Source organism: Gallinula chloropus (assembly GCF_964237585.1).
Source record: "Gallinula chloropus genome assembly, chromosome: 15".
NCBI lineage: Eukaryota > Metazoa > Chordata > Aves > Gruiformes > Rallidae > Gallinula > Gallinula chloropus.
The window spans coordinates 5066509-5094440 of NC_140100.1; the positions used below are offsets into that span (position 1 = coordinate 5066509).

The window sequence follows — 27932 nt, forward strand, 5'->3', positions numbered from 1 at the left end:
GAAAGCTGGAAGGGGAAAACATGACTTGCAACCAAAGGGGTCTTCTAGTCTGGGCAAAATGCCATATACTTTGGTTTCCTCCTGCAAACGAGCCCTCAAATGTCTGTCTCCTCTCTCAGTCCAGCATCCGCAGTTCCCCTTGTGCCAACTGGGGCACCAGCAGCAACTGGGGAAGCCGACGCTCAAGCTGGAATAGTCTGGGCAGAGCCCCAAGCCTCAAGAAGAAGAACCAGTCAGGAGAAAGAGAGTCCTTGCTCTCTGGGGAGGGGAAAGGCAGCACAGATGATGACTCCGATGATGCCAAGTCCAGCACGGTCAGCAGGCCCTCGTTGCACCGCCGGGCAGAGTCCCTGGACTACCGCAGCTCCCTGGACCTGCCTGAGCTGCTCCAGTTGCCCACCATGCGCCACTCGCTCAGCGTCAGCCCCATGGCTGTTCTGCCGACCGAGTACCAAGACTGCAACGGCAAAATGGTTCACGTCCCCAGCGAGTTCTTCCTGCGTGTTGACAGCCACAAGGAGGATGCCATGGACTATGAGGATGACATGGAGGATGTGAGTTGAGGGGGAAATTGGGTGCTCCAGCATTGAGTGGCTTTTCCATTCCAGCAAAGCTGATAAAAAAACAGATTTTGAAATGTGTTGCTGCCTAATGAGGTTTTAGACAAAATACATCCGGATCCAAGGGAATGGCATCCACTTCCCAAAAGGGGTTTTTTTTAGCTAGTGGGTTGGGCTGTTACCTTGCAGTGGTCCCTAACGAGGTAAAATTACAAGGGGTTGTGCATGCATTTGCTTAGTTTTTGGACTGGTTGAGATTGTTCTCCTTGCTCAGGATGCCTCCCAAAATGAGCTGTAGATACAACAGCTGGCTAATTTCTTTGCTCTCAAGAGCTGTTTGGCATTTCAAAGGCCTGAAAGCCTGGAATGTTCTCTATTTAACTTTTTGGTTGATTGAGGCCTTTTTGTTTTTGACACAACTTTGGATCTCAAAATGATACCTGCCTAGAAAGTCTTGCTTTGTTATGTGCATATTTCACTGTACAGCAGCCCCTTTCTTCCACCTGCTTCCTCCCTGTTTTGTTGTGACAATGCCTGCCACATCTCTGTCCCAAAAGCTGTGACTCCCTATAGGCACTATGAAATGCCACGTACTGCCCCCTTTCACAAAAGGACTGTGAAAGTTGAAGAGGCAGGAAAATAAAAGAGGAAGAAAAGGTGTTTTTTCTTTTCTGTCCAGAGTTATTGCTACCGTATTCGTAAAGTCCTGGAGCCCTACAAACCACAGTGGTGCAAGAGTCATGAAGACTGGTCCCTCTACTTGTTTTCCCCACAGAATCGGTAAGAAAACCCGGTGAAATGTCAGACCAGCAGGCTTTTGTGGTAATGGAATACTGCATTTCTAGCTAGCCTTCCCTTGAGAAAAAAATCCTTCTCTGATGCAGAAGCACTGAGAGTTTTAGAAATCCAGTTCCTGATTTTTAGGTAACTTTTTCTTGTACAAGTGGGCAGAATAGTTGCATGGTTCACTCCATGCCTGTCTATGAGGGAAGGATGGCTTAACCAGCATCAATAATAACTGTTCACTGTATCTGGTTTGCTGCATTGATAATAGTGACTGAAGCTGGTGGAGCAACTAGCTCAGCACCTGATCTGATGCTGGTGGCACAGCTGCTGAAGGCTTTTGAGGATCTGCCATTCGGGTGGGCATATATCGCTGACCCAATGTCTGAAGGATATTTTTCTCCCCACCATTTCTTCAGGTTCCGAGTGATGTGCCAGAAGGTCATTGCCCACAAAATGTTTGATCACGTGGTGCTGGTCTTCATATTTCTCAACTGCATCACTATAGCACTGGAACGACCAGATATAGACCCACACAGCACGGCGAGTACCTGAGTCACAGTCTTTCTTGATGCAACATTGATCATCATCTTGTCAGGGCAAGACCCTACAAGATGTTTGTTTTCTAATGTATTTAAATAACTTGCCTTCCTTCATTGTTTTACAGGAAAGGATATTCCTAAGCGTTTCTAATTACATCTTCACTGCAATCTTTGTGGCTGAAATGATGGTTAAGGTAATTACATCTTCACCCCATGGCCCATAGTGAGGCCTGACAAAGACCAGAACATGACATAGTTATGATCTGGGTGAAGATTTAAATGTGTCTTTTCTCCTGGCTGTAGGTGGTAGCTCTTGGATTTTTCTCTGGGGAGAACACCTATCTACAGAGCAGCTGGAACGTCCTGGATGGAGTCCTGGTCTTTGTCTCTATCATTGATATTATTGTCTCCATGGCTTCGGCAGGCGGAGCGAAGATCCTGGGTGTCCTTCGTGTTTTGAGACTTCTACGGACCTTGAGACCTCTCCGGTACGTTCACTCATAGGGTGGCTGAGTTTGCTTTGTGTTGATAGATCAAGGAGTTTGCAAAAATGAGCACATGATCCATCAAGGTCTCACTTAATAACACAAAAAAGCTGAAACTCAGTATGGGTAGAATCATCTTTGGGTAGCTCTTATCTAGTGAAACTGTTTGGGGGGTGGGGGGAAAGAAGAAATTAGCTCTAATATAATTCATCTTTGCCAGCATGGAAAAGAGCGGATTGAGTTTGGAGTGAGAGGTGTTATCGTACTCTGGCAGTTAGTGCAGCGAATGCCTCCTCCACGCTGCATTTTTATCACCGTTTTACAAATCAGTCTGGCTCCTTGTTAAACTGCACCACCTCACAGTCACTCCCAAGCAAAGAGGTCGCCTTGGCTGGTAAAAAAATTTGCAATTGAACAGGTGCTGACAACAATTTGATAAGCTCCAGCATCTCTACCTACTCTCCTGTGCCTGCATATCTAACGCTACTGCAAAACAATTTAGCTTTCAGCTAGGAGGAGAAGGGGAGACGCTTTCAGTGTTTGAGAAAAGGAATAAAGAGAATTTGTGTTTTGTTTATGATTGTGCAATAACAAAGAGTGTTAATGCTTGGGGGATTTTTATCAGCTCACGGCTCCTGTTCTGTTTCCATCCTGCTTGGCAAGAAACACAAGCCTTTTTTCATGAAATTTCAGGGGAAATAAGATGGGCACCTCCTGAGACCTGTAGACTGTCTGATGAAAAGCTGCTTGCTTATGAGAGTAATAGGAAGAGGCAATCTTGTTTAGGCCCATGACCACAGGAACAAAAGCTATTTGTCTGCTGCTCCATATCTCCTTAGTGACAAGTAACTTTGTGAGTGCTTCTGTCTCCTCTCTTGCTCCCGTGCTCTGTGCTGGTGGCATCAGGATCCCCTTGCATTGCTCGCTCATCAGGAGCCACTCTGGGTCACCCTGGACAAGCCTTGGCCTGGCAGTGCCTCAGGGCATCTGTCTAACACACATAACTGGGAACAGAAATCAGGGCATAGGCCTGATTTTCAGAAATCAGTTCATAAGTAAATGTAAGGGGAAAAAAAGGAGTTGGTCTTGTAGCATAACTAGGCCAGATCCTATTAATAGAGAGGAATTCATCACCTCTAACAATGGCTTCACTTGTCAAAGCCTTTTCTAGAATTACTCCAGGGACCATTCCTAGCACTTTGTAGGTGCAGTTCAGACTGCCACATCATTTGCTGCCAAACAAGATCCCATTGAAATCCTTTGTCACTGTAGCACACAACTCCTCTGTGTTTGGCAGGCATGAAAGCATCATTAGCTGTGCAAGTGTAAGCTACCTGCAAGGACTCATACCCTCTCCCTCTCTGTAGGCCCCTCCAAAAAGAATAAATACCCTTTGATGTTTTTCAGTCAAGACACCCACCTTCCCAGAAAAGCTTACTTGAGGAAGTTACACTTACATGTGCAAACATGTTTTTCACATGCCCATGGGAGAGCCCTTCTCCAGGCACTCATACAGGAAAGGAAAACATTTTTTCTTCATAATACCCAAAAGCTGCTTCAGCCTGTGCTGAGAGCATGGCTGGCCTCTCACAGCAAGCAAGCAAGCTGCTCTTTAATGGGATGACCCTTTGGCTGTCGAGCTGTTGATCACAAGCTCCTGTTAGCTCAGAGTCAGTTCAGGAACTAATTAGGAAACAAATTGAAATGACTTTGTTTGAAAATGACTTTGTTTGTCATGGAGCCTAGGCCAGGAGGGCAGGTGAGCGCTTATGCCTGTCGAAAGAGGAGTTGTGCTCTCTAGTACCACTGTGAAGCTGTTTATACATGTTTTGTTAGGAACAGGCTCCTCTGTGTCCCTCAGCTTGGATCAGAGAGACCTCAGAGGGGATCAGGTCTCTGGACTGAGGTACAAATAGCCCCCATAGTGGGAACTTCTTTAATACTTTACCCAAAGCTAGTATACCCTCCTCACTGTTACTGGTAAGCGATTGCCTGACACCGTGCTGACAGAGTGTCTTACAAAGACATTTTGAATTCCATCTACTGTGACTATGGATGTTCTGGTTGTCCAAGTCAGTCACCAATCGTCTCTGAATGCTGCCTACAGGTAGAGGAGGGTTGTGTTAGCTTTACCGCGGCCTAGGCAGAGGAGGAAAAGCAACTGTATAATAATAGGGCATGCATAAAAAAGAAAAGCTTTATTGTTTTGCCATTTTTTCCAGAGTCATCAGCAGAGCCCCAGGTCTGAAACTGGTGGTGGAAACCTTGATCTCCTCCTTGAGGCCTATTGGGAATATTGTTCTCATCTGCTGTGCTTTCTTCATTATCTTTGGGATTTTGGGTGTCCAGGTAGAGTATTTCCCTCACTTACAGCCATCTGTGACTGCTGCACAAAAGAAGCTGCTTTTCTCACCACCTGGGGTTTAGGTGAAAGTAATGAGCTTAAATCTCTCCAGAGGAAGATTTCAGTTAGGTGTTATGAAAGAAGATCCAGGCCCTAGAAGACATGACATGCTCTGGTGCGGGGTTGGCATCTGGTCAGGGTTAGAAGAGCAAACCTGATGAACAACACAGCACCAGCTAAGCCTGCCTGAGAGTGGGGGAAGGAAAACACAGATTCCCAAGATCCCTCCCAGCTATATGTGCTAGGATGTATATAATATCTCTTCCTCAGAGAGGAGATTGCCATCCACCCAACAAGACAGGGCAGGCCTGCAGAATCACCTTCCTCCTCCTGTGTCTGAGGCAATGCATAACAATGTCTCAGGGCCTGAAGTTTCACCAGAGGCGTTTTCCTGTGTGTGTGTCTGAGCTGGCAGAAAAGGAAAAGAATTTGAATTTGGTGAATAACTCCAGTGGGGGAAGGAAAGGTAAATCAGGAAATGGGCTTTTCAAAGGTGCTTCAGTTTGGTTTTTTTCTTTTTGTGTTGCTTCTCAAATACAGCTTTTTAAAGGCAAGTTCTACTACTGTGATGGACCTGACGTGAAAAACATCACCACGAAGACTGACTGCACTAACGCACGCTACAAGTGGGTTCGGCGGAAGTACAATTTTGACAATTTGGGACAGGTAAAGTCCTTGTTGTAGGGATTTTCTGTTGCATGAGCACTTAAAAATGTCCCTCCGTCATAGGAAATTTCCAAGAATGACATAGACATTCATCTATCAGAAGCAACCCTAACTGGGAAAAAATGGATCAGGTCACCTCTTGATCTCTCACAGCCAGACTTCCTAAGGTTATACAGTTCCTTGTTTGTAGGAGAGTGTGGCCTTAAAGCCACTGCTTTTGCATGCAGTCCCTCATGTATGGACCTCAACTGTCACTTTTAGTCTCTTGACTTCCAGCTGTTACATTTGCAAATGAAAAAAAAAATCAGGTGCTTCATACTGGGTGAAAAGCAAGACAACCCACAGTAGGAGCTGGGATATATTGTTGTTTTCTAAAACCCCATGATGTTGGGCCAGCCTGACGTATTGATTTTCAATCATGCTTTGGTGACCACAAGGTGTCTGAGAAAAAGTCAACTAATATGTGAAGGAAAAAGAACATTAATGACCACAGTTTGCTCACTTTTAAGCCAGATAGGGAAACAGGTAAAAACCATTAACAATATGTTGTATTTCTCTACTAACTCCAGGCCAGATGATGTGTTATGAGCTCTGGTTTTGCTTAGCATCATCTGTTGTTAGTTTTTTGCTGCAGTCTAAAATGAAAGATCAATCTTTTCTGTCTCTTTGTTTGTTTTCTTATAGGCCCTCATGTCCTTGTTTGTCCTTTCTTCCAAAGATGGCTGGGTCAACATCATGTACGATGGTTTGGATGCTGTGGGTATTGACCAACAGGTAAGTGTACTGCAGACTCCAGATATGTTGCTCTCAGAAGTCTGATGCCTGGGTGACTCCAGAAGGAGCAGAGCTATAGTACTCCCTTGAGGCCCTGACTACCCATTGTTTTGGGAAAACCACAAGGTTTTTCATTCTCCACTGAGTAGCTTTTACAGCAGCTGCACCCGATGTAGTACACAAACAAGCACTGATGGGGTTTTTTGTTAGAATGATGGTACTTGAGAAAGGCCACATGTGCCATTGCACTGCGGCATCATGGAAGACATGATGAGCAAGATCAAGCTCACAGGAAAGAGGAAGCAACTAGAATGTCGTGAAAGAGACTTTGTCAAGTTTGTGTGATATGTAGCATTTCCAAAGGAACCTCTGGAGTCTTAGATGAGTAGTACCCCATCGTAGCCACAGTAGCCCTTTGTATGTAATTTTCCCCTGTTTCTGAAGAGCTTCTAGCAACTGAGCAACACTAACCACAAACTAAAATGATCTTGCAGGTGGGATGATGCACATCCACTGAGATCACAGAATCACAGAATCTTAGGGGCTGGAAGGGACCTCAAGAGATCATCGGGTCCAACCCCCCTGCCAAAGCAGGCTCCCTATTGAGATATATATATCCCTATATCTCCCTATTGAGATATATCTCAATTAAATCCTGTAAGCCAACCTAAGGAGGCTAGGATGGGTTTTACAACAAAAGTAAAATTTTAGTCGATGAGAAAGTTAAATGAGAGGAAACATCCTGTCTATGCCACTTCTCTCGTTTTTTAATTCCCCACCTCACCAGCCCATCCAGAACCATAACCCTTGGATGCTTCTCTACTTCATCTCCTTCCTGCTCATCGTCAGCTTCTTCGTGCTCAACATGTTTGTGGGGGTGGTGGTGGAGAACTTTCACAAGTGCCGACAGCACCAGGAGGCGGAAGAGGCCCGGCGTCGGGAGGAGAAGCGGCTGAGACGCTTGGAGAAAAAGCGCAGGAGTAAGGAGATATACCTGTCTGGTCGGTAGACTGCATTACAAACCAAAATCTTTCTGAGCCCTGCCTGCTCCCAAAGCAAGACTTTAGTTTTCCTTTGGTTTTGTTTCCATGGGATTCAAGAGGCTGTTTTGCTTCCTTCCTTCTTTGGCGGTACCTTAAGTCTTGGGTTGTCGACACCCTGGAATTGTCCTCTACAAGCCTGATGTAAAGCATTGCCTGTTTTCTTGGCTGGGGAGAAAATCCTCCAAGCAGAGTCCTCGATCATGCTCTGCAAGGCTGAGGTGTCCCAAGCACCGAGCGGGAGCTTGCGGCGTGACTGAGGGGTGCAGGGAGTAAACAGCTGCAATGTGTGTGTGAAGGCCAGTCCCGAGGGGAGCCCTGTGGCTTAATGTGCCGCTTGCATCTGATCATGGTGGTGGTTTGATTTATGAATTCTTTTCTTAGAGAAAATAATTGCAATGCTTTTTAGAGTCCTAGCGCATGGCCCCGCATGCCACAAACATGCTGCATGAGGACATGAGTAAACTGACAGTCCTGGGGAAGAGGAATGGAGCCCCAAGATGGGGCTGGCCAGAAAATTCTTCTCTGGAAGATGTCCATTACAAGAGATGCTTGCCCCATCACAGGCTGGGGGACCCCTTCACTGCTGAGCAATGTGCTGGGACTCGGTTTGTCCTTACAAAAATACTGGGCCATTAGATGCAGGGCCATTAGGGTGCAACAGAAAGCCTTTAGCTGAAATCTGCTTCTTAGTGGATGTAGTGGGGATGATCAAACCAGATCAGAAGAACACCTGAGCTTGTGCTCCTTTCCTAACCCAAACCAGAGGTTCTCATGTATGTATTCTCATCTCCACTACTCCTTGGCAGGCTCCACCAGGGACACCCTGGTGTCCTGTAGCATCTGGTGGGTATTCCCAGGGAAACTGCTAAGAAAACAGCTGCCCTGACTTCCCATCCAGATTTAGTGAACAGGGATAGCCTGTATTAGATGCTGGGTAGCATTTTTTAGAAGTGAGGGAACATGGCTTAGCCAGTGTGATCAAAGATGAGCTTAGTCAGGATAAGGCTTGAGGGCTTCTGGCCCTAGTTGCCACAGCAGTACTGTGTCTTTTGCCTAGCACTGTGCTGCCTTGGGTAATCTCCTTGGAGGAACTAATATCTCATGGTGACAAATGACTAGGTGTTTCCCAAGCAGCAAGCCATATGGATCTGTTTTCAGCTGGGAAAACTCCAGTTAGATCAAACAGTCTTTTGCCTGGCTCTAAAGACATAGCAGTCAGAGGCTTTGCTAGTAGAAATCCCAGCCAATTTCATCCATGCACACTTGAGTCAGAAGGCTGGCAGCTGTATCCCTTGCAGCTCCTCTCCTGCTCTTGTGGTCCTCTTTATTAGAGCCATGGGAGCCCTCAGCACTAAATGTCTGCATCATGACCTCCTCAGGGCCTTGATGACAGACTGACCTGACACCACAGTGAAAGCCAAGCCTGTATCATTTTAGCTAGTTGTAAGTAGCTGGGTTAAAATGAAATCTAGATCAAACTAGCCAGCTGCAAACAGACGTTGTGTCTCTTCAGAGATTCAGAAGAGTTCAAATGCAATTTCATTTCCCTTTTCAGTTTTTAAGTTTGAGGTTCCAGCTATGATTAGACGTGGACAGCTTGAAGGCAGTGTTTCCAGCACAATAAGAGAAATGAGTTTCAGGCTCTCAAGAGTCCTCCTGCTCCTGCAGTATTTCTCCCCAGTGTACTACCCCAAGAAGACATTCAGATACACTCAGGGTTTATCTGAAAAAACAAAACCAAAGAAAAAAAAAAAGGTTATTTACAAAGAGCATTAAGCATCCTCAGAGAAAATAGACTGGGGCACAGGTAAGGAGGGATAACTTAACCACAGTGAGCTGCTGTTCCTGATTAGTAAGTAAACCTTATTACAAGCCTGTCTTAGACACTAAAAAAGAGCCAGTCCCTGTCAAAGTGATGAACACTGTTACATTGCCCCTCTTTATCCAGCTCTCTTGAAGGATTGAGTCAAGGAGATATTTCAGACCACAAACCCAGGTCTTGCACAGATGTGGGTTGTAACATTTCACTGAGAGCATACAGGGAGGAGGACAGCTTTCTGGAAGGCAATCAAGTCCAATATAGCAACTGAGAGGCTAAACAATTTGGCTATGTGCTGGGCTTCCAGAAGGTTACCTCAGATCATCTGGCTCTGAGGTCTCCTACCAGCCTCTGTTGAGCATGGACAGCTTGGCATCCCAATTTGAGTTAACAAGGTGAAATCAAATATCTGATACACATTTTGCAATATTGCTATTTACATTTTAATAGATATTTTAACTTAAATGGGAGGACTTTTCACCTCCTGGGTAATTTAGAAGATTTGGTGAAAAAATGTGGCAGACTCAGAAAGATGTGAGGTGTGGTTGGTGCTGTGAGTGGCAGAGCCTCTTGGGGGGAGTGTCTGTGTGCACGTGCAGACATGGGGTGCTGCAGAGTGGCGTCGGGCTGACCAGCTTCCCACGTCCCCCAGTGCTGTGTGTCACCCAAACAGAGGAGGGAGGGACCAGTCCTCATGGGGCAGGACAGGCACAGGAGACCCCTGATTCTGCAAAGGAGCAAGTAGCCTACATTGGGAAGCCTAGGAGAGAACCCTGCTTTTACTTCAGTTGCCAGTTCTAGCATTTGGCCTGAAGACCCCATAAAGAGAGGAAGAATTAGGGCTGTTACCAAGAGTAGAATCCCAAATAGCTAACAGATGTACTATCTGAGCAACACCCATCTGCCTGGACTCACCCTGTCTGCCTGGCATCTTGTCTTTGTGTCCTATTGCCTGTCTGTAATGTTCTCTGTGTGTAGCAACCCTGTCTGTGTTCCTGTGCACAGGTCTTTGGGCATCTGTAGGTACCAACACACACTGAAACACACCACTGAGCTGTAGTAGACTTGGGTTTAGGCCTGGAAATGGATTAAGCTTCAGCTTATCAGTGCCTTGATGGTCCCGTCTGGGACAAATCCCAGGCGCCGCAGTCCAGGACCAGGATTTGGATCCTGTGTGCAGGTAGACTCTGTCCTGGCCAGAACCAGGGCAGCCTGGCAGAGGGATTGCTCCATGGAGGGGACAGCTCTTTCATCAAGCCCCATGCAGGCAGGATGGGGAGTCCACACGTATCTGTTTGGGGGTACTTTGCAGGCCTTTGAGGAGCCTGGCAGGAAGGTCCCTCTCAGCCCACGTGTCTGCTGTCAGACACCACTCAGACCTTTGAAAAAAGTCTCTTGTTTCCCATCTCAGGGCCACTTTCATGAAAGGACTGAGACAGGGTGACACCCCACACCCCTTGTCAGTATGCCTTGACGCTCTGCTCTGGTGACAAGCGTCACTCAAGGCACCAGCAACAGAGTTGATGGACCCAACATGTCAGCAAGGCACTGCTGCTGTGACAGCAGCTGCAGGGCCCAGGCTGCAGTAAACTCAGCTGAGGCCTGGTCAGCCCTGAGAGAAGGCACTGCAATTGCCAGTTAACTCTCCTCACGTGAGAAGAGAGGGCAGGGGGTTGAGTATGCTGTAGGAATGCATTTGATGTGGTTTAAAGACAGAACTGCACAGCATACCTTTTTCATATGAAGGTAAAATTTGAAGATAAACTAGACTATTTCTGATGCAGTCACTACCTCTCTCCACTGCATCTACTGTGTACAGAAGTGTAGTGTAATTTAATAATCCCGCAGCTCCTAACCTTTTAATGAGGTTCTCAGAAGACACAGGCTGAAACCAGCCTCCCCAGATGAAAGTTTTTGATTAAAACCACATGGATCAGCTTGATCTCCTCTGCATTCAGGATTCAGGGCCAAACCCAACCTGCCTGTATCTACTGTGAAGCCAGCAGCTGCTGGCCCACTGAGCAGAGCACAGTGTCGGGTCAAACACAGGCAGTACCCTGGGCTTCAGAGGCTGCAGGCAGGGTCTGAGTGGCACTGTGTGCTGAAAGCAGTGCAGGCAATGCTGGAAAAGCTGGAAATGCCTGATACAGCCCAGGAGAGGCCTTAGCTGGTGAGCAGAGAGTGCCTTTCGGTGGTGTCACTGAGTCCCCGGCCCCTGGGATGACCCCAAAAGCTGAGAACTGAGAAAAGGCAAAAGCTTTTTCCTGATTTCCACTCTGTATGAGAGGAGCAGGGGCACAGCTGTGTTTCTTTCTCTGAGGCATTGCCCAACACAGAGCTGAATGTCTGGGCATTGTAGAAGGAAGAGGCCAGTTTTGTTTTAAGACCCAGCAGAGATGCCTTTCAGAGCACTGACTGTAAGCCTTTCTCTCTAGGGGTAGAGCAATCATGGGCAGCACACAGTGGTATTTAAATTAGTCTGTCCTCTCAGTGCTACAACCATCTCTGTATCCAGCAGAAACATTTGAGCTGTAAGTAAAATTTTGGGCACTGTGTATCTGAGTGTTTAGTATTTCCAACTAGGGAATTATCAAACCATCTTGCTTATTTTTCCAGGCAGCTGCAGGTATAGAGCTACTCTGTGCCAAGCATGCATATAAACCCATTAGGGCTTTCTAATGTTTCATGCAGAGGAGAATAATGGAGGAGCTGTAGCTAGCAATTGTAATGCCAACCTAAATGCTTTTAAGCTAGGAGACTGTGCTTCATTAATTTTCATGTCAGCAGAATCACAAGCAAAGAAGTTTAAATACTCTGCAGAGAGGTGAGATTAGCCAACATCTAGAAGTGGGGGTGAGAAAGGACTGTGGTTTTCTTTTTGCATATGTTTGATGGTTTCTCCTTTCTCTCCTGCATTGCCACCAAGTCAAACCATCAGCTGCAGCTGAAGGGATACTTGTCTCTGATATGAGGCTGCTAGTTGGCTGCCTGGAGTCTCATCCCAGAAAACATTTCCCTGGAGAAACCAAGCACAGGTTGCATTTTATATACTGCAATTAATGATACAATAGATTTCCCATTTGCTGTGCCTACCTCCCCGTGGTTCTCCTGCAGAGCCCACATCTCTGATTGAGCTGGCTGTAGCAGTGGGTGTGTGCAGTGAACACTTAACACCCAGACTGGGGAGAATAACGTAGTCTATTCTCACTAAGATGTAAAAATGTGTGTCTGAACTGAAAGGAGACCAGAGCTACTTGCTGTCCTGTTGACTGAATTAAAACTCCTTAAAGAGAGTGGGAATTAACAGTGACCCAGCAGACCTTGGGCACCTTGGAGCTCTGAAACTCAACCTCCCTTCTGCCTGGAGCTGGTCAGAGCTGCAGTGAAGCTGTGTGACTGATCTCTCACTGCTTTCACCCTGCTGCAACCCCTCTGCCTTCACAGGATTGCTCCAGCCTAACACCAGCATCCCCAAGAGCAGAAGGTGTCCTGGCCTTCCTGCACAGCCCTGCTCACTGCCATTAGCCTCGCATGAGCGGTATCTCCTCTAATGGACATTGCATGGGTTACAGCACTGAGCACGCCAGTGTTGTTGCATGTGTTTCACAGCGTTGTCAACTTTATCCAAGACTGTCCTTGTGTGTGTGTATCCCCAGGAGAGGTTTCCTTTTCATCTGTTAACCTGGCTTCAGGGATGCAGTGCATCCTCAATGAGTAAGGCATTTCCTAGAGCTCCTTCCTCCCAGGTCGAGTTAAACCTATCCCAAGTTTTCTGAGCAGCCAGTTGACCAGGCACAGCCAGCACTGAGCACAGGCAGAGTTACAGACACAGACCTCAGACACAATAACCACACAATAACCAGACCCACCTCGTGGCTGGGTGGTTCCTCCTTACTGCTTCTATATGCAGCCCATGTAAAGAGAGAGCTGTGCTGCTGACAGGTAGCTTAGAAGGTTTTCTCCCTAGGACCTTTACAGTGGAAAATGTCTTCTTGTGATTATGCTTTAGAATTATATAAATAGTTTATAGAACTTTAAATAAACACTTGATCTTTTGCTGAATAGTTAATCAGTGGCTACATTTGGTCAGATCAGAGGGTAGTTGCAGTCACCTACAGCCTGTGTTCCTTATGTGCTGCTTGCCATCTGTGCTAATGTTCTTCTGAGATCCATTAATCACCCATTAGTCATTAATAAATTGTCCCTTAATATAAAGTTTGACTATTAGGACTATCCTCAGACCTCCCAGGCAGCTGGGGTTTTTTTTGTATTCCCAAGAAGACATTTCCAAAAACAAAAGAAAAAAATATGTCCTAATCCTGATTACACATGAAAGCACATTGTACAGACTTAAATAAGTATTATATTTCAATGTTTTTATTATTATTTTTTAGGCCACACTGGAAGATTAACTGAGCTTGGTAACAGAGAGAGCCCTACCAGTCCGAGATGACTTGGTAGGACTAAGGAACATCAAAGCAACATCAAAATGTATTCAAAAACAATTGTGTTTCCTTTCATCTTGTTTTTCCACACCCATTAACAGACAAAAATAAGTCTAGATGACCCCAGATAGAAGGATTTTTTTTTTCAAATACTTCCACTCCACTTTTAACTACCAGAAAAAATAGTAGTTGAAAGAGCAGCAGATTCAGTTTCCCTTTATCCGATTTGTTTTAGGCTTTTGGACTCTAATCTGGCATCAATTGCACTAACAAAAACAAAAACAAAAACAAACAAAAAAAAACAAAACCAAAAAAAAAACCAAACCTAACCCACATTTAAAAGAGTCACCAAATCTGAAAGGTATTAGCAAGATGGGTGGAGTGGAATGTGTATCTCAGGATGCACTAAGTACTTTTCAGCTGATTTCCCTTCTTATTTTTAAAGTGAAGCAACTTCTTCTCATCTCCTCATGCATTTAAACCTGAATTTGCTGAAGTATTTTGGGGGGAAAAAAATCCCTCTCTATTAAGAACAATCCTGCTCTGACTTAGTATGAAAAGAATTTGATTCCATCTGCGTGCTCACAGCCATCTTGTGGTCACAGCCTAAGTTAAGAGAGACACACGCAGTAAATAGAACTCAGTGAGTGGCTTTTTAGGTGCAACCATACCAGAGGAGCTTATGCCAACAGTCTTCATTAAGAAAAATGCTGAGCACCCTGCTCCATCGCTGTTGATGCTGTCCTGTGTGCTGCTAACCCTCACGCATGTGTCCTCTGCCACAGGCATTGCTATGTTTCCTGCAGACCAAAAGCCTCTCACAGGAGCTGAGCTCAGATTATGTTCTCTTCTAACTTATGCAGAACATGCCTGGCATCAGTGGCATTAGGAGAGGTGCATATAAGCATCCAGACCTATGGGACCTGCCTTTGGTCCTTACTCTTAACTGCAGTTGAGTCTTTGCTGGGTTTGAAGCTTTTCTCTTGGCTCTGGGTGCCATTTGCTTCTCGCCCTTTGTGGTTTTTGACAAGGGTCCCATTAAGTGAAAAGGTTGTCCTCTAGTCTGAGAGAGAGCAGCAAGAAGAGAGAGCACTTGGGAGAAAGCAGACCTGGTTTACAAAGCTGTGGGGGTCCCTCCTGCAGGCACAAGAGGTTGGCTCAGCCTGATAACCCCACTGTAGTTCTTGAAGGGGCTAGGTAGAACCATTTGGCCTTTTCACGTGGCTCCCTTGAATCAGTTCTCCCACATGCTAAATTTGGGGCCAGAAGCCACACGATGGCTGCCAGCCATGCAGCAGAGCCTGCATTCATTGTGTTGCTTTTCCTTCTCTTTCTGCAGAAGCCCAACGCAGGCCTTACTATGCTGACTACTCCCCCGCGCGCAAGTACATTCACACCCTCTGCACCAGCCACTACCTTGACCTCTTCATCACATTCATCATTGGGGTCAACGTCATCACAATGTCAATGGAGCACTACAACCAGCCAAAGGTAAGAGCCATCCATCACTGTGTTGGCTGTGAGACCGCGGTGTTGGGTAGCAGCACACCTGAGGACTGTACGCTGTTCTCTTAGGATACCATGGACCGGTGAGGTCTCCAGGCAGCCCCACTTCCCTGGGACCATTGCCTGGTGTTTGAAAGGCTCAGCAAGCTCCAGGCTCAGCACTGCAATCCATCTAACCCTAAGACAGCTCTCCCACTCAGGAATCACTTGCCCAGCCAAAAGTTTGATTTCCCTGCTCTTGCAGGGAAGAAGGGTAATGGAGAGTGAGCTAAACCTTTACTGGGAAAGACCAGTCCAAATATTTCCTCTCCTGATCCCAGACATGACTGACCCTCAGACTGTAAAACAGTCCAGAGTTTTAGACTATTCCATTAACAGATATAAACATGGAGTTAACACACTCAGAGCGATCTTTCTTTTCCTCAATGAATTTAGAATAAACCAACTCTTAAGTACATCCCTTCTTTATGTATCATAAAATCTTTCTTTCCCAAGTAACTCTTTGGTATAAATCATATAGCCTGTCCATTTGCTACATATATTAATCTTCCATTGCATTATCATTCCTGGAGCTCTAGGCTCAGTGTTTACTTTTCTAGTATTCCATGGTCTGCTGGGTAACCTGCAAATGCCTCCTGGAAGCTAACCCAGAGGGGCATCAAGCCACAGGATAATGCCTGTGTGTTTTACTGCAGCCGACTGTGTGCAGTTCTGCCCCCATAATTCCTTTGCATAACAGCCATTGTTTTGCATGTAAATGTTATTTATCCAAATTAGGTCTTGTTTATACTTGTTTTATGTTGATGTAAAACACAGTGTTGTAAATCTGAATGCAAACCATCACAAATGATAGGAGACTTCAGGCTCAAGCAGTGTGCTTCAAATGAAATAGTAAATTGTCCCACATTCTTCTAAGTTGCCATTTTATTTTAGGCACTGGAACAAAAATAGGGATAGTAGTGCACTGAGGAATGCCAACATCTGAAGAACTTTCAGCTCTTGTTCCCAAAAAATCAGCACATGGTCATCTCATGTATCTGGGGTCAGCAAAGCAATCCTCACATGAGTGGGGTGAGGAAGGCTTTCCTGTGACCCAAGGCTTCCTCTGCCAACAGAGCAGACATTGCTTTGCAGACTCCCCCCTTGTGTTTTATTTCCAATTATGTCTGTTTTGATTTTCATTGTTGTCATTTTCTTATTATAAGAGACACTACATTTAATTAAATTCCTCTTCCCTCCCTCCTCTCCCCAAACCCCTACCCAACCAAAGAGCCGGTTCACTCTGCAACTATCTATTTTAAGGTCCCAGCAAGATTCTTTTGCTATTGTTGGCTTACAGTTTCAATGAAATCCATTATAAACACTCATCATCTTAAAGTATAAACATTGCAGATTCCTGACTTCCAAGAGCATCTCTATAGAGAGCGTGAACATTGTACCAAATATGGACATACTTTGCCCAGCTCTAGAGATGTAACATTTTTCAAGAAGAGAAGATTTAATCTATCTCCAACATTATTTATTTTCCCAAGTGTTTTAAGCAAAACCATTGTCCTAAGGATTGCCACACTGGACTAAAGAAATGATCCATCAAGTCTTTTATTCTACCCAAGGCTACACAGTTCAGAAGAAGTAAACTTTATTAGGGGGAGAGGTAAAATTTTCTCTCTGTCCTAGACTCTGAACAACTTACACATTGAAGCTGGAGAATTGATACCTCTCATCTTTTTAGCACAACTGGTATTAGTGCTTATGAGGTTTTTGCTTCCATCAGTGCCTAATCCTTGAGTTGAGTTTTGCTGTGTGATGTAGGGGAGCTTTGTAACTGAGCTCTGCAAGCTGTTATGACTTGACTTATTACATCTCTGTGCCTTTACCACCCTTGTGCCTGCCAGTCCCTCTGCAAGGGCTCTAGGAAAGGATAGATTGGGCTGGGCTAACTGGTGTCTCTCTTTTCAGTCCCTGGATGAAGCCCTGAAGTACTGCAACTATGTGTTCACCATAGTTTTTGTGTTTGAGGCAGTTCTGAAGTTGGTGGCGTTTGGTTTTCGAAGGTTCTTTAAGGACAGGTGAGAGTACTTTAAACTCCTGTGTATTTGGGATAGAGCTGTATTGTCCCAGTTTCGAAGCCAGATGCTGGGTAAATGTAGCATCACTATGATAGTACTACATGCTGTGTGCAAGGAAGAGCAAAGGGCTGTCTCTCCATGGGTGCAAACTTTATAGTGTAGGAACTAAAAGTTCAAAGAACTGCTGGTACTACTTTGCAGAGGGAATTAAGGAAATCTTACAAATTTCTAGATACATTCTTTCTCCCCATATCTGCCTCTCCTCTGGGTCTGACCGGCTCAGCTTAAAGGTCAGAAGCAACCTGCTGGCAGAAATCCAGTCCTCAAGAGTAGTTTTTGGCAACCTAAGGTCACAGACTCCCTCAGAACAAGTCTCCTTTGCAGGTCAAACCATCCCTTTGGTAGACTGCTAGCTTTGTAAAGCTTTTGGCAAAGACAGTGGTAGTTGTGTTCAGCCCACTGCCTTCAGATCCCAGCAGCAAAGACCTGTGGATCTTACCCTGCTTCACATTTAACCCAAAGCAAGTATGTGTGAGAGCACATTGTGGTCTGGCAACTTGCTGAGGAGCCGGGTACAATTGGACAGTCACAAAACCAGCTTGTTTGCCTTATTTATCCTGAGTGAGTGGTTGGAAGCTGCTAGGAGCAGTATTACTTATGAGGGAAATTGCATAGGGAAGGCACTCAGTTTCTTCCCATCTGAACGTCTTTCTAGTGCTGCCATAGAAGGCCCTCTACAAGTGTTAGGCTGTAAATCAGGGGAGATACTCAAGAGACAGGTGACATAACATGGCAGCAACTATATTACATCACATCAGAAGTCCCTCTAGCTAGTATCTCACCCCTGAGAGTGGCTCCAAGTGGGTAGCAGTGGGCCCATAGGGATTGGAAAGGAGGCAGGGACATTTCCCAGTCAGTTGATTTTGTACCATGTAGAAGATCATGAGCCCAGATCTGAAAGAGGAGAGGCATTCAGGATTTGCTTGTGCTTGTTATTAACAGACAGTTCTCTACTCTTTGATGTCTGTCCACATATGATTGTTTTTAACTTCTTCTCTTTGTCTGTTAGGTGGAATCAGCTGGATTTGGCCATAGTTCTCCTGTCAATTGTGGGAATCACACTGGAGGAAATTGAGATGAATGCTGCACTGCCCATCAATCCCACAATAATACGCATCATGAGGGTGCTGAGAATAGCAAGAGGTATGGCCTGTTCCATAGGTCTCCATCCATCCCTCCAGACACGTCAGGAAATGGTTTGGCTGTTTGTTCTTCTAGTTCTGAGGTTTCAGTTCAGCTTGAGAACAGTTAGGTGACAAGGCTGCAAAATGTCCATTCAGGGACAAACTAGGTGGGGTTTCATGGGTGTTTTGAGTGACATCTTAGATTGGTCTCTTATTCAAACCTGGGACCACAGACCTTTTATACTGATACCAGACAAGAGCGGGCAGTGGTGGAGAAGGGAGGTTCAGAACATGAGATGATGTTCTTCACTGATGAAGTGTGTCCCCGTCCCTCTCCTATTTTCCTGCTAGACCCACTGGAGTTCTGGCTTTTGGTCTGGTTTACTGATGTCCTTAACATGATATGGTGTGGGAAGTAGTCAGGATGTTCAGATGTTCTATGGTCCTTGCCAGGATGGAGTGAACTTGCCTTCTGTATGAAGAGATGCAAGAGAGATGTAAACCCTCCCTAGATCTGAAACTAGATTTCCTTTGTCGGTTTTACTTGAAATATTTCCCAGCTCTGCTGACCAGGATTTGATTCTCATTGTAGTGCTGAAACTGCTTAAAATGGCCACTGGGATGCGAGCTCTCCTGGACACCGTGGTACAAGCACTCCCCCAGGTAAGCCCCCAGACTTCATCCATGCCCAGTCTCTTCCCCTTGATGGACTTTGCCTTTTGGACCTGGGGACATTTGGTGAGCACTATAGGTCACCTGGGAAGGATATCAGCCTTCTCTTCTTCCACTGGTGCCTTGGTAGCAGTGTTTCTGCATGGCACATCCAGCTCACATAGTGTGTGTTAGATGGGAGAACCAGAATGATGGGAAACAGAGAGCCAGTTGCTGTAGGCAGAGCTCTTAGAAAACATAGATTTTACTGGAAAGTTCAGAAAACACAATGATAAGGCAGAGAAAGCTGTTGGTGAAAGCATTGGAAATAGCTTCCAACTCAGCAGTTTTCTTTGTGAGATGTGAGCCACCGTGTTTATTGACACCTATTGACAGAGGAGCTGAAGACTTTAAAAAGCAAATAGGAGAGATGTTTCTGAGTCTTAGAAGCTTGAAGTGGGGGGTCTCAAATCACTATATTCTCATGAGCTGCAAGAAGAACAATGATGCTGCCATTCTTAATGGTATTTGATAGGATCTGTTAAGTATTTGGTTCCTGGCACCACTTTTTTATGGATCCATTTATTGGAAGAAAAAAAAACCTTTTTGTTGACTGGCACTCCTCCCTCAAAAAGATCTAAAGCACATCAGAAGAGTTCCAAGAAGTTTAGGGTTCCTTTGTTTTTAAAATCTTACTGTACTTAAGCTGTGTTCTGCTCGTTTTTTGGTTTGAAGGTCTGAGTCCTAATCTTTCAGCCTGCAGAGTCATCTCAGCTGCCTACACGTACAATTTCATATGTCACCAGGATCATGCAGCCCACCAGACAGTACTAGAAACCTTTACTTCCATGCTTTACTCATTAGTGAATACCAGGCCATCAAGAAAGAGGTAGGGGAACTCTGCAGCTCTCTTCTCTGAGCTGGCAGTTCAGAAGCAGCACTTTTAAGATGCACAGACATAGAAAGGCAAGTCCTGAGTTTTCAACCCTTCCACAACATCCCACAGCTGAGTCACCGGAACGAGCTTGATGACTGGGATGAACTGGGAGAGTCATGCCTCCCCTCTCCCAGCTCCAGCCGCATAGGCACAGGGAGATGGCAGCACCCCATGGTGGGCATTCACATCTAGATCAGCTCCAGCTGTCTGCAGAGGGATCACATCTCATAGGCAGGATCATAGCACTGCGGTTTGGCCAAAAGCAGACACCGTGTAGACATCTCTTCTGGCACATGAATGAGAATCAGCATGACTAGTACATGTAATTACCCAAATACACCCTATGAGTTAGTTGCTAAGTACAAAGACCACGATCTATTCAAAATGGAAAACAAGGGGAGTTTCTTTTTCTTGGAAAGACCCACTTACTTTTCATCACTGCCATAAAGTTGTTTCTAATCTGAGGCATTTGCCCTTTGGTATTCAGATTTCCTTTTCAGTGAAAGGTTTTGGCTGAGACTAAAGCATGGAATTTACCAACCTGACCCCTGTTTTGGCATTTCAAGAAAATACTTGATTTGTGTGTCGATTTTTTTTTTTCTTTTGAAAGCACTTGTGATTACAGAGCACATTTTCTCTCTTGTTTTCTCCCCCCACCCCAAACAATAGGGTGGCTGTAGGCCAGGCTTTTTGTTTCCTTGGGTTCTTCTTACAGTTTACATTCAAACCAAAATCTCTTTTAAAGGGAAATCCCCAGGGATATTCCAAGCAGATCTTGTGCAGATAAAAAAATACCATTTTTTTTGTCCTCCAGTGAAATTCAGAAAATGAGAAGGGAAGTTTGGGAAGTCCTCTCAGACAACATTCTTCAGAAAGCTACAGCTTTCATTGCAAAGACAGGCAAAGAGTTCCTGCTCCAATTAATTTGGCAGCCTAAAACCACAGCTGGAAAATCCTCATTGAATGTGTCTGCTAATTGACAAGAGAGATGGATTTAATGTTTATCCATAAAGGTTTTGGGGGAAATTCTATGTCTGGTGTGTGTGCAATGTCCATTTATGGGCTTACCATGACAAGCTATTGTCCTTGCAGTACACTTTTTCTCTTTTGGGTGATTTTCATCAGCTTCCTATTTGTTTTTATTCAGCAGCTTCAATAACACAGAGATCCAACTGCCCCCAGACTTGGGTAATGTTAGCATTTTGATCCAAGTTTAAAGCTGTCAGGGTACAGGCTTATTCTCCTCTTCTGGAACTTCAGGCTGACTCTGGGGTGCTGTTTTCACTCTAGGAAGACTTCTTACTGCCCTGCTGTATCCTTCTTGTCTAGTAACCTTGTGTCTGCCGATTCAGAAATCTTCTCCACCATGGCTCTGAAGAAAGGAGTAGAACAGATGAGGAGAGGCAAAGGAGACAGAAAGAAAGATCAGGGAAGGATCTGAAAATGGCACCTTCTTTGCCCACCACCTCCATGCCCTCTTAGTCCCAGCAAACATTTGGGGTAGTGTCAGTCAGTCATCATGTTCCTGCCACAGGCCATCTCTGCTTGTGGAGCATTGGCTCTTCTACCCAGTGCCAGGCAGGATTTCCTTTTCTAACAGGAATCCAAGTTTTCTAGTTTCATGGGTGGTTGACCAAGAAGCTCAACTTGTAGTGGGGCCACAGTCACTCAGAAAGGTACTGCCAGCCTCAGCTCTGCAGGTGTACCCTCATGGCATCCCCATTTGGAGGGTCAAACAAAATCTGTCATGGACTTTAAAGTGTGAAGTGCTAAAATCAGTTATGCTTGTGTAAACTTGAAATAGATCCACTGCTTTAAACTGAGCAGCTAAAAAGAGCTGGGCTAGCGTGTCCAGCACTGACTTCATCATTTAGACATTGCCAGTCCTAATTAAGCCAGTTCAGTGCTGCTGTTCGCAGACCAAAAGCTCCCCCATGGTGTCAGAGCCCTGCTCTTAGCATAGCACAGGCCACACAGCTCTGCACTGAGCTTCAGCATGTCTTTTAAAAGCCACCTGGTCTTGCTTAAAGGATGCAAAGTGTTAGGGAATTGGCCATCCCCTGTTGATGAAATATATTCTTCCAGTAAATTAAAAAAAACCCCAAAACCTGGTGGTTTTAGTCTGAATTAGCTGCATTTCTTTTTTCATTGGAAGTAATTTTGCTTTTTTTCTTCTAGAACTTCTCCTTTTTGGAGCAATAAGAGATAAAATAGTCTCTTGCAGTCTGGCAAACAGAAGAACATTGAACTCTAATCTCTCAGTACGAAGCAGGTTTTCAAGACCTGTTTCAAGTGTTTTCCTCTTCTTTATGGGCTCTGGCCCAATTAAGGCTCTGTAACGAATTATACTGCTCTTAGGCTTCAGCTGAATATTCCTTTGCTTATATGCCTGGTGGCTGCATGGGTTTTGTAAGCAATGCCTGCTCTGTGTGACTCCAGTTTGATGGTAATCCTCTAGCCCTGTTCACATCCCCAGCTTCGCCCTGGGATCGGGGACTTTGCATTTGGCTGGGTTAAAATGCTCCTTGTCTAAGTGAATCCACCACACTGAGCAGCCCAGCTCAGCCTGAGCACCACTTCCAGTACGGATTGCCAGTAAGAAAAACCACAGCCAGTGCTAAGCTGTCAATGTTCCTCCCCACAGAGAGGACAAAGTGGAATCCAGTCCTATTGCCATCCTGGCTCTGCAGGGCCAGCAATAGTAACATGTGGAACTTTCCTATCAAAAGATCTGGGTTCTTTTTTCTTTCTCACTTGGTCTGTGGACAGCACATTAATTAAATGCAGAGCTGTACAGTATACCTCCTCTTTGTCTTCAAAGCTTGGAACTCCCCCCAGATGGACTCTGTGCCAAGTAAAAAGTGAAGAACTCCTCGTTCTGTCAGTGCACTGAAGGACAGAGTCTGTAGTTTGCTCCTGTCCAGAAGTTTAATTCCTTATGGTGTTGTAATTCCTGAGCTTATCTCAACTTCAAGAGGTTGTCTGGCATCATGTAGCAGCAGTTATAGGACATAAAAAATAGCCTGCTTTTGCCAGGCACTGAAGACCCAGTGACTGTGAAGCTCAGAGAGCAAGAGTAGAAAAGTCTTACCTACAAGTGTTGCAGCTGAGACAGATTCTGCAAGACAGGTATGTGTGTGTTGTGCTGCACGCTGGAAAGGAGTGCAGGGATGCCTGAGAGGTTTGAGTAGTGAAGCAGCAGTCATTAGATAAAGAAACCACTGTCCTGCTGGCTGTCAGCACTGGTCTCAGTGGGGCTGAGTGGATACACAGAAAGGGGGGCTCGTTCAGTTCAGCTGGTGGCCTTGTGGTTGTACCAGTGAGATGACTTTAGTCTCCAAGGTTGCCTGCCTGGCCCTCTGCACTAGCCCTGAAATCCACACAGCTGGCCTCTCTTTTCCAAGTAGACAAATGTGTCCGTTCTCTCTTGGGTCTAGTGCATAAATCAGCCTGTGTTGTCCTGCTGCCAGGCTTATTGCTTTGGCTGGAGAGTGCTGGAAGGGAAGATGAGGAGGACTCGTGTCCCTGGAAAGGATTGGCAGGGGCTTAGTTTTATGAGAAATTGCTCTTGACAGGCATCCCACATCCCAGGGAGCTGTGTGCATTGCCTGCACTGACAAGTGACATGCTGAGGTGTGGGCCAGTGATGCAGAAATAATTGATGTCAGAGGAAGAAGAGGCACAAGAGGAACTGTAGTGTGCTTCAGCCAGGCATTGCAGGACAGGGGCAGCAGAAGCCATGCATTTCACCAATGCCTCTCCCAGAGCAAGCAGATTAGAAGCCAGCAGGATCTAGAGGGGTTTGGGTAGGATGACACAGCTGAAAGTACAACAGAGAAGTGATAGTGGCCAGGTAGCCAGTGTCCTCTTGTACATGATCAGTGCAACACATTTGTGTCACAGGATCATAGGGGTTGGAAGGGTCCTCAAGAGCTCACCAGGTCCAACCCCCCTGCCTGTTCCTTAGGACAGGTCACACAGGTCGGTGTCCAGACGGATCTTGAATCTCTCCAGAAGAGATTCCACAACCAGCTTGTCCCAGGGCTCTGTCACCCTCACCATGGAGAAGTTCTGCATATTGGTGTAGGACTTCCCATGTTCCAACTTGAGGCCATCACCCCTTGTCCTGTCCCCACAAACACTGAGAAGAGGCTGCCCATTTCCCCCTGTCTCCCACACTTCAGATATTTATAAACATTGATCAGATCCCCTCTCAGGCTTCTTTTCTCAAGGCTGAACAGCCACACCTCACTCAGCCTTTCCTCACAGGGAGATGCTCCAGGCCTTTAATCATCTTCATAGCCCTTCACTGGGCTCTCTCCAGGAGATCCCTTTCTTCTTTATCCCAGGGAGCCCAGAACTGGACACAATACTCCAGGTGGGGCCTGACCAGGGCAGAGTAGAGGGGTAAAATCAGAGTTTCCACATCTCAAGTTAACACAACTTGGCATAGCTGCTTTGCATCCCAGTGCCTGCAGAGACAGGCTTTTTACTTAGTGGCTTAGGTCAGAGGTTGAACTCTGATGGGACATGTGGTGGAGTTTAGCTACTGCAGTCTTACTTGGGACGAGGCAAAATGCTACCAGCAACATGCACAAGAGCTAAAGTAGAGACAGCCTCCCCAGACCATTAATGGGCAATGGAAGAAGGGTTTTCCTGGGTTTGTGGAGAGGAGGGTCGCTTTCCTTGCTGCTGAGCAGAGTTCTTCCAGGACTTTTGCAATGGTATATCATAGGTCCAGCCGGGGTGCACTGTGGTGAAGGGTGGTAGCTCCTCCCATAGGGCCTCCCTGCTCCTCTGGGGGAAGGTGGGATGGAGGACTCTACCTTTCTCCCCACAGCATCACTGTCCCAGACACACAGACACTTTGCCAGCAGTATGACAGTCAGAACATGCCAGAAAGTGAAGGTCCAGGAAGAATCACAGATACTCACCAGTGTCTCCATCTTCTCTTGTGGCTTCTCTGAGGTACTTTGGGGTATCAAGAACATCTCCAAGATATTCTTCATCTGTGCTTCACTCCCTGCATGCCACGGCCTCCCCTCAACCCTGGAGCCTCAGAAAATGATGAATAGCTGCCGGAGAGAGGGGTTATCTGAAGTTTGCTGTGCCCAGCCAAAGGCACCAACCCAAGTCAGGGGGAGTTTGATGGATAAACAGAGCATGGGCTGACCTGTTCCACTCTGCTAGAGCAGAACCACTTCTCAGAGCCTGACTGGGTGACCAGCTGCCAAAGCTGAGGTTGCTGACCAGAGCTGGATCTCTGTCCCTGATACAGAGTCCAGCACAGGCATCCCAGCCTTTGGCTGCTGGAGAAAAGTGCCTGGATAGGCTCCTGCCCCATCCCATTCCTCCCAGCAGCATGATTCATGCTCAGTCTTTTTCTTGTCTGGTCTCAGTAGATCGCAAAGTGCTTTAGAGACATTAATTACCTATTCACGAGGGTATTACAAAAGGGTACTCTGAGTTAACAGGAGATGGATGACTCACTCAAGGTCACAGACATACATCCAGTTCTGCCTTCTCTGCTGCTCAACAGCCGCTGGCTGACCTCACTGCCTCCACCTCTGTCCATCTCTGAGAGCAGGCCTTGGGCCCTTCTCTGGCCTCAGGCCTTCATGAAGGCCACAGGCTGAAAGAGGACCTTAATTTCTTTTCCTGAGGGACATGTACCAGAGAGCCATGGGTTTGCACTGACAAAATATTGAACCTGGCACTGGCCTGTACAGATCCTGTACAGCCAGAAGCTACACAAATAGAGCAAGCAGTTTTGGTAAAGCACATAAGCAAGAGGTGAGCCATTTGTCATAGCCACAGTCTCATGAGCATCAGGTGTTCAGGGGCTGCTGAGACACTCAAGCACTCTCAAGCTCATGAGCCACCAACTGCCTGCACTTATCCATGTGGATGCTAAATCTGCAGGGGGTGGTCAGGACAGCAAGTTGTTCTTGTGCACATGGGGAGCAAACCTGCTTCTTAGCAGGCAATCCAGAGCAGCTATGGAAGTCTAGATACAGGTTGGGATGGAGTTTTAACAGTAAAGGTTGTACCATCACCCATCCTAGAATCTTTACATGCTGCTGCCTCCCACATATCCCTTTCATGTAGCCACATTTCCACATTAGTCAGACATTCAGTCACTTCCCAAGAGGTCCTGTGCACCAGGTAAGCTTTGCAACTGCCCGTGTGCCTGCTCAGAGCCAAGGGCAAGTGCAACTTGCAACAGTGCAACCTTGGGCATCAGCAGACACCACGTTAGCAAATGTGCTTCTGTGAGCATTTGAGAGCATGCCTGTGGCTGGGATGCTGTCAGCCTGTACAGCAAACCCACAGGTGTGAACTGGTCTTTGAAGGACTAGTTACGAGGCACGTTGCTTCACTAATGTAATTAGTCATGATCTTAGATACGGAGTCTCTCACAAACACACCCTGGAGAGGAGGCAAATTGTTTGTAAGTAAATGTCAGCTCATAACATGCTTTGCATGTTGGGAGGTAGATAATAGTTTTGACTGATAACCTGGTAATAACTTTGATGTTCATCTAAATCCTTTGGAATTTCATCAATGCTGGAAGTTTGCAGACTGATTTAGGGGCATGAAAATAGCAATAAAATATTCTGCTTCTTATCTTGAAAAAATTCCAAGACCCTCTTCTGCTGTGCTACAGCATCAGGCTTTAATTTACACTCAACCAAAAAAAAAACTTGTTTATCACTTTTATTTTCCCTCTTTTTAATTATTTGCTCATTGGCCTCCCTGGTAGCGTGTGTGTGTGTGTGGTTGTGCCTGTGCCTGTTTTCTCATGTTTTCTAATTTGCAGTCATTTTGCAGGCTGCCTTCTAATGCCTTACAAACCATCAGTGGTCTAGCGGACATGAGTTAGGAAATACTGTTCCAGGAGACAGTACATGCAGATGAAATAATCCAGACCAGCCATCCACATCGCTGTATTATCTCTATTATTCCCTGGAGCATGGTAATAATGTTAGTGGAATTGCAAAGCTCGATGTGTAGTAGCCAGTTTAGGCTTTATCTCAATTACAGTCTCTACTGGGTGATTTGACTATTCCCACTTCTTTAATACAAAAAACACACTGCTTCATAAGTGATAGCTGTGTTAATTTTATGATAACAGTTATCATAGCGATAACCTTCCTAAATGAAATTAAACAGCATGGTCAAAATACCCAGCAACATTGATGCTGTGCTGCCTTGGAGGAGCTCTCTCAAGTTGAAGAGTTCACTAGAGTAAACCTTGGAGGTCAGGGAACCCTCGCCCTGACTGCCTGAATCACCACCTAGCTCATTTTTATTTAGAGAGAAAAGGCTGCTCGTGGCACCGTGTCTCACCAGGCATTCGGTCGCTCTGTCTCCATTACGAGCCCATAGGCACGAGGCACTTCACAGTGCTGGGAAGGGTAACTGTGAGCAGAGTTAGTTGCAGGTGAAATGCAGGTGGTTAGCTGGGCAGGTTACTCTGCCATTCATGTTCTCTACCTGAACCACAAAGGATCTGCTCTCTGAGATGTTTTAAAGGCTTTGGCCCCACGACCCTGCTGTAATGCCATTGTTAGTAGGAACCTTTGTGTTCCTTTTAGCATCACTGCACTTCTAGTCCCATCCCCTTCAGCCACCTTGCAGCACGTGTGAGCACCTCCCAGTAGCACGCCGTGCAGCAGCTGCACTGCAAGGTGCCTGCATTGCAGAGACAGTGTATGGAACAAGGCTTTTCTTTTGAGACACTGACAGCTAAAATTCAGGAGGTTGTTGTTGAGGAATTCCTGTAAAGTGGCAAAGCTCAGGGAGCTTTACATCTTGCTGGAGCACATGTTCCTTTTCTGAAAACCGTGCAGGGCAGTGCCAAGAGCTGCTGAGGTTACAGCTATGGGTTGGCCAAACTACAGATGAAGGCAGCATCCCAGGTACGGGGAAGGGTGATAGAAAGAGGCACCAGGCACAGGGACTGCTTTGCACATGGGAGCATCTGCTCCTTCCCCAACACAGGAGACTGGTCTGGGTCTGTTGGACCAGAAGCGTAAAAGGGGAGCAGGGTGTGGGAAGCCA

At 46.0% G+C, this 27932-nt stretch overlaps 1 protein-coding gene across 1 annotated transcript in view; it reads left to right on the forward strand.

The window, feature by feature from the left end:
- CACNA1H (calcium voltage-gated channel subunit alpha1 H) overlaps positions 1-27932 on the forward strand; it is a gene marked incomplete at both ends in the record, with an annotated part of 243671 nt that overhangs the window by 201926 nt on the left and 13813 nt on the right. Inside the window, 13 exons of the mRNA XM_084270957.1 lie at positions 120-554; positions 1240-1340; positions 1763-1886; positions 2011-2079; positions 2189-2373; positions 4593-4719; positions 5315-5440; positions 6125-6214; positions 7002-7194; positions 14861-15012; positions 16987-17096; positions 18166-18299; positions 18873-18943. Of these exons, the coding sequence (XP_084127083.1) occupies positions 120-554; positions 1240-1340; positions 1763-1886; positions 2011-2079; positions 2189-2373; positions 4593-4719; positions 5315-5440; positions 6125-6214; positions 7002-7194; positions 14861-15012; positions 16987-17096; positions 18166-18299; positions 18873-18943 (1917 nt within the window). The remainder of the gene's footprint in view (positions 1-119; positions 555-1239; positions 1341-1762; positions 1887-2010; positions 2080-2188; positions 2374-4592; positions 4720-5314; positions 5441-6124; positions 6215-7001; positions 7195-14860; positions 15013-16986; positions 17097-18165; positions 18300-18872; positions 18944-27932) is intronic.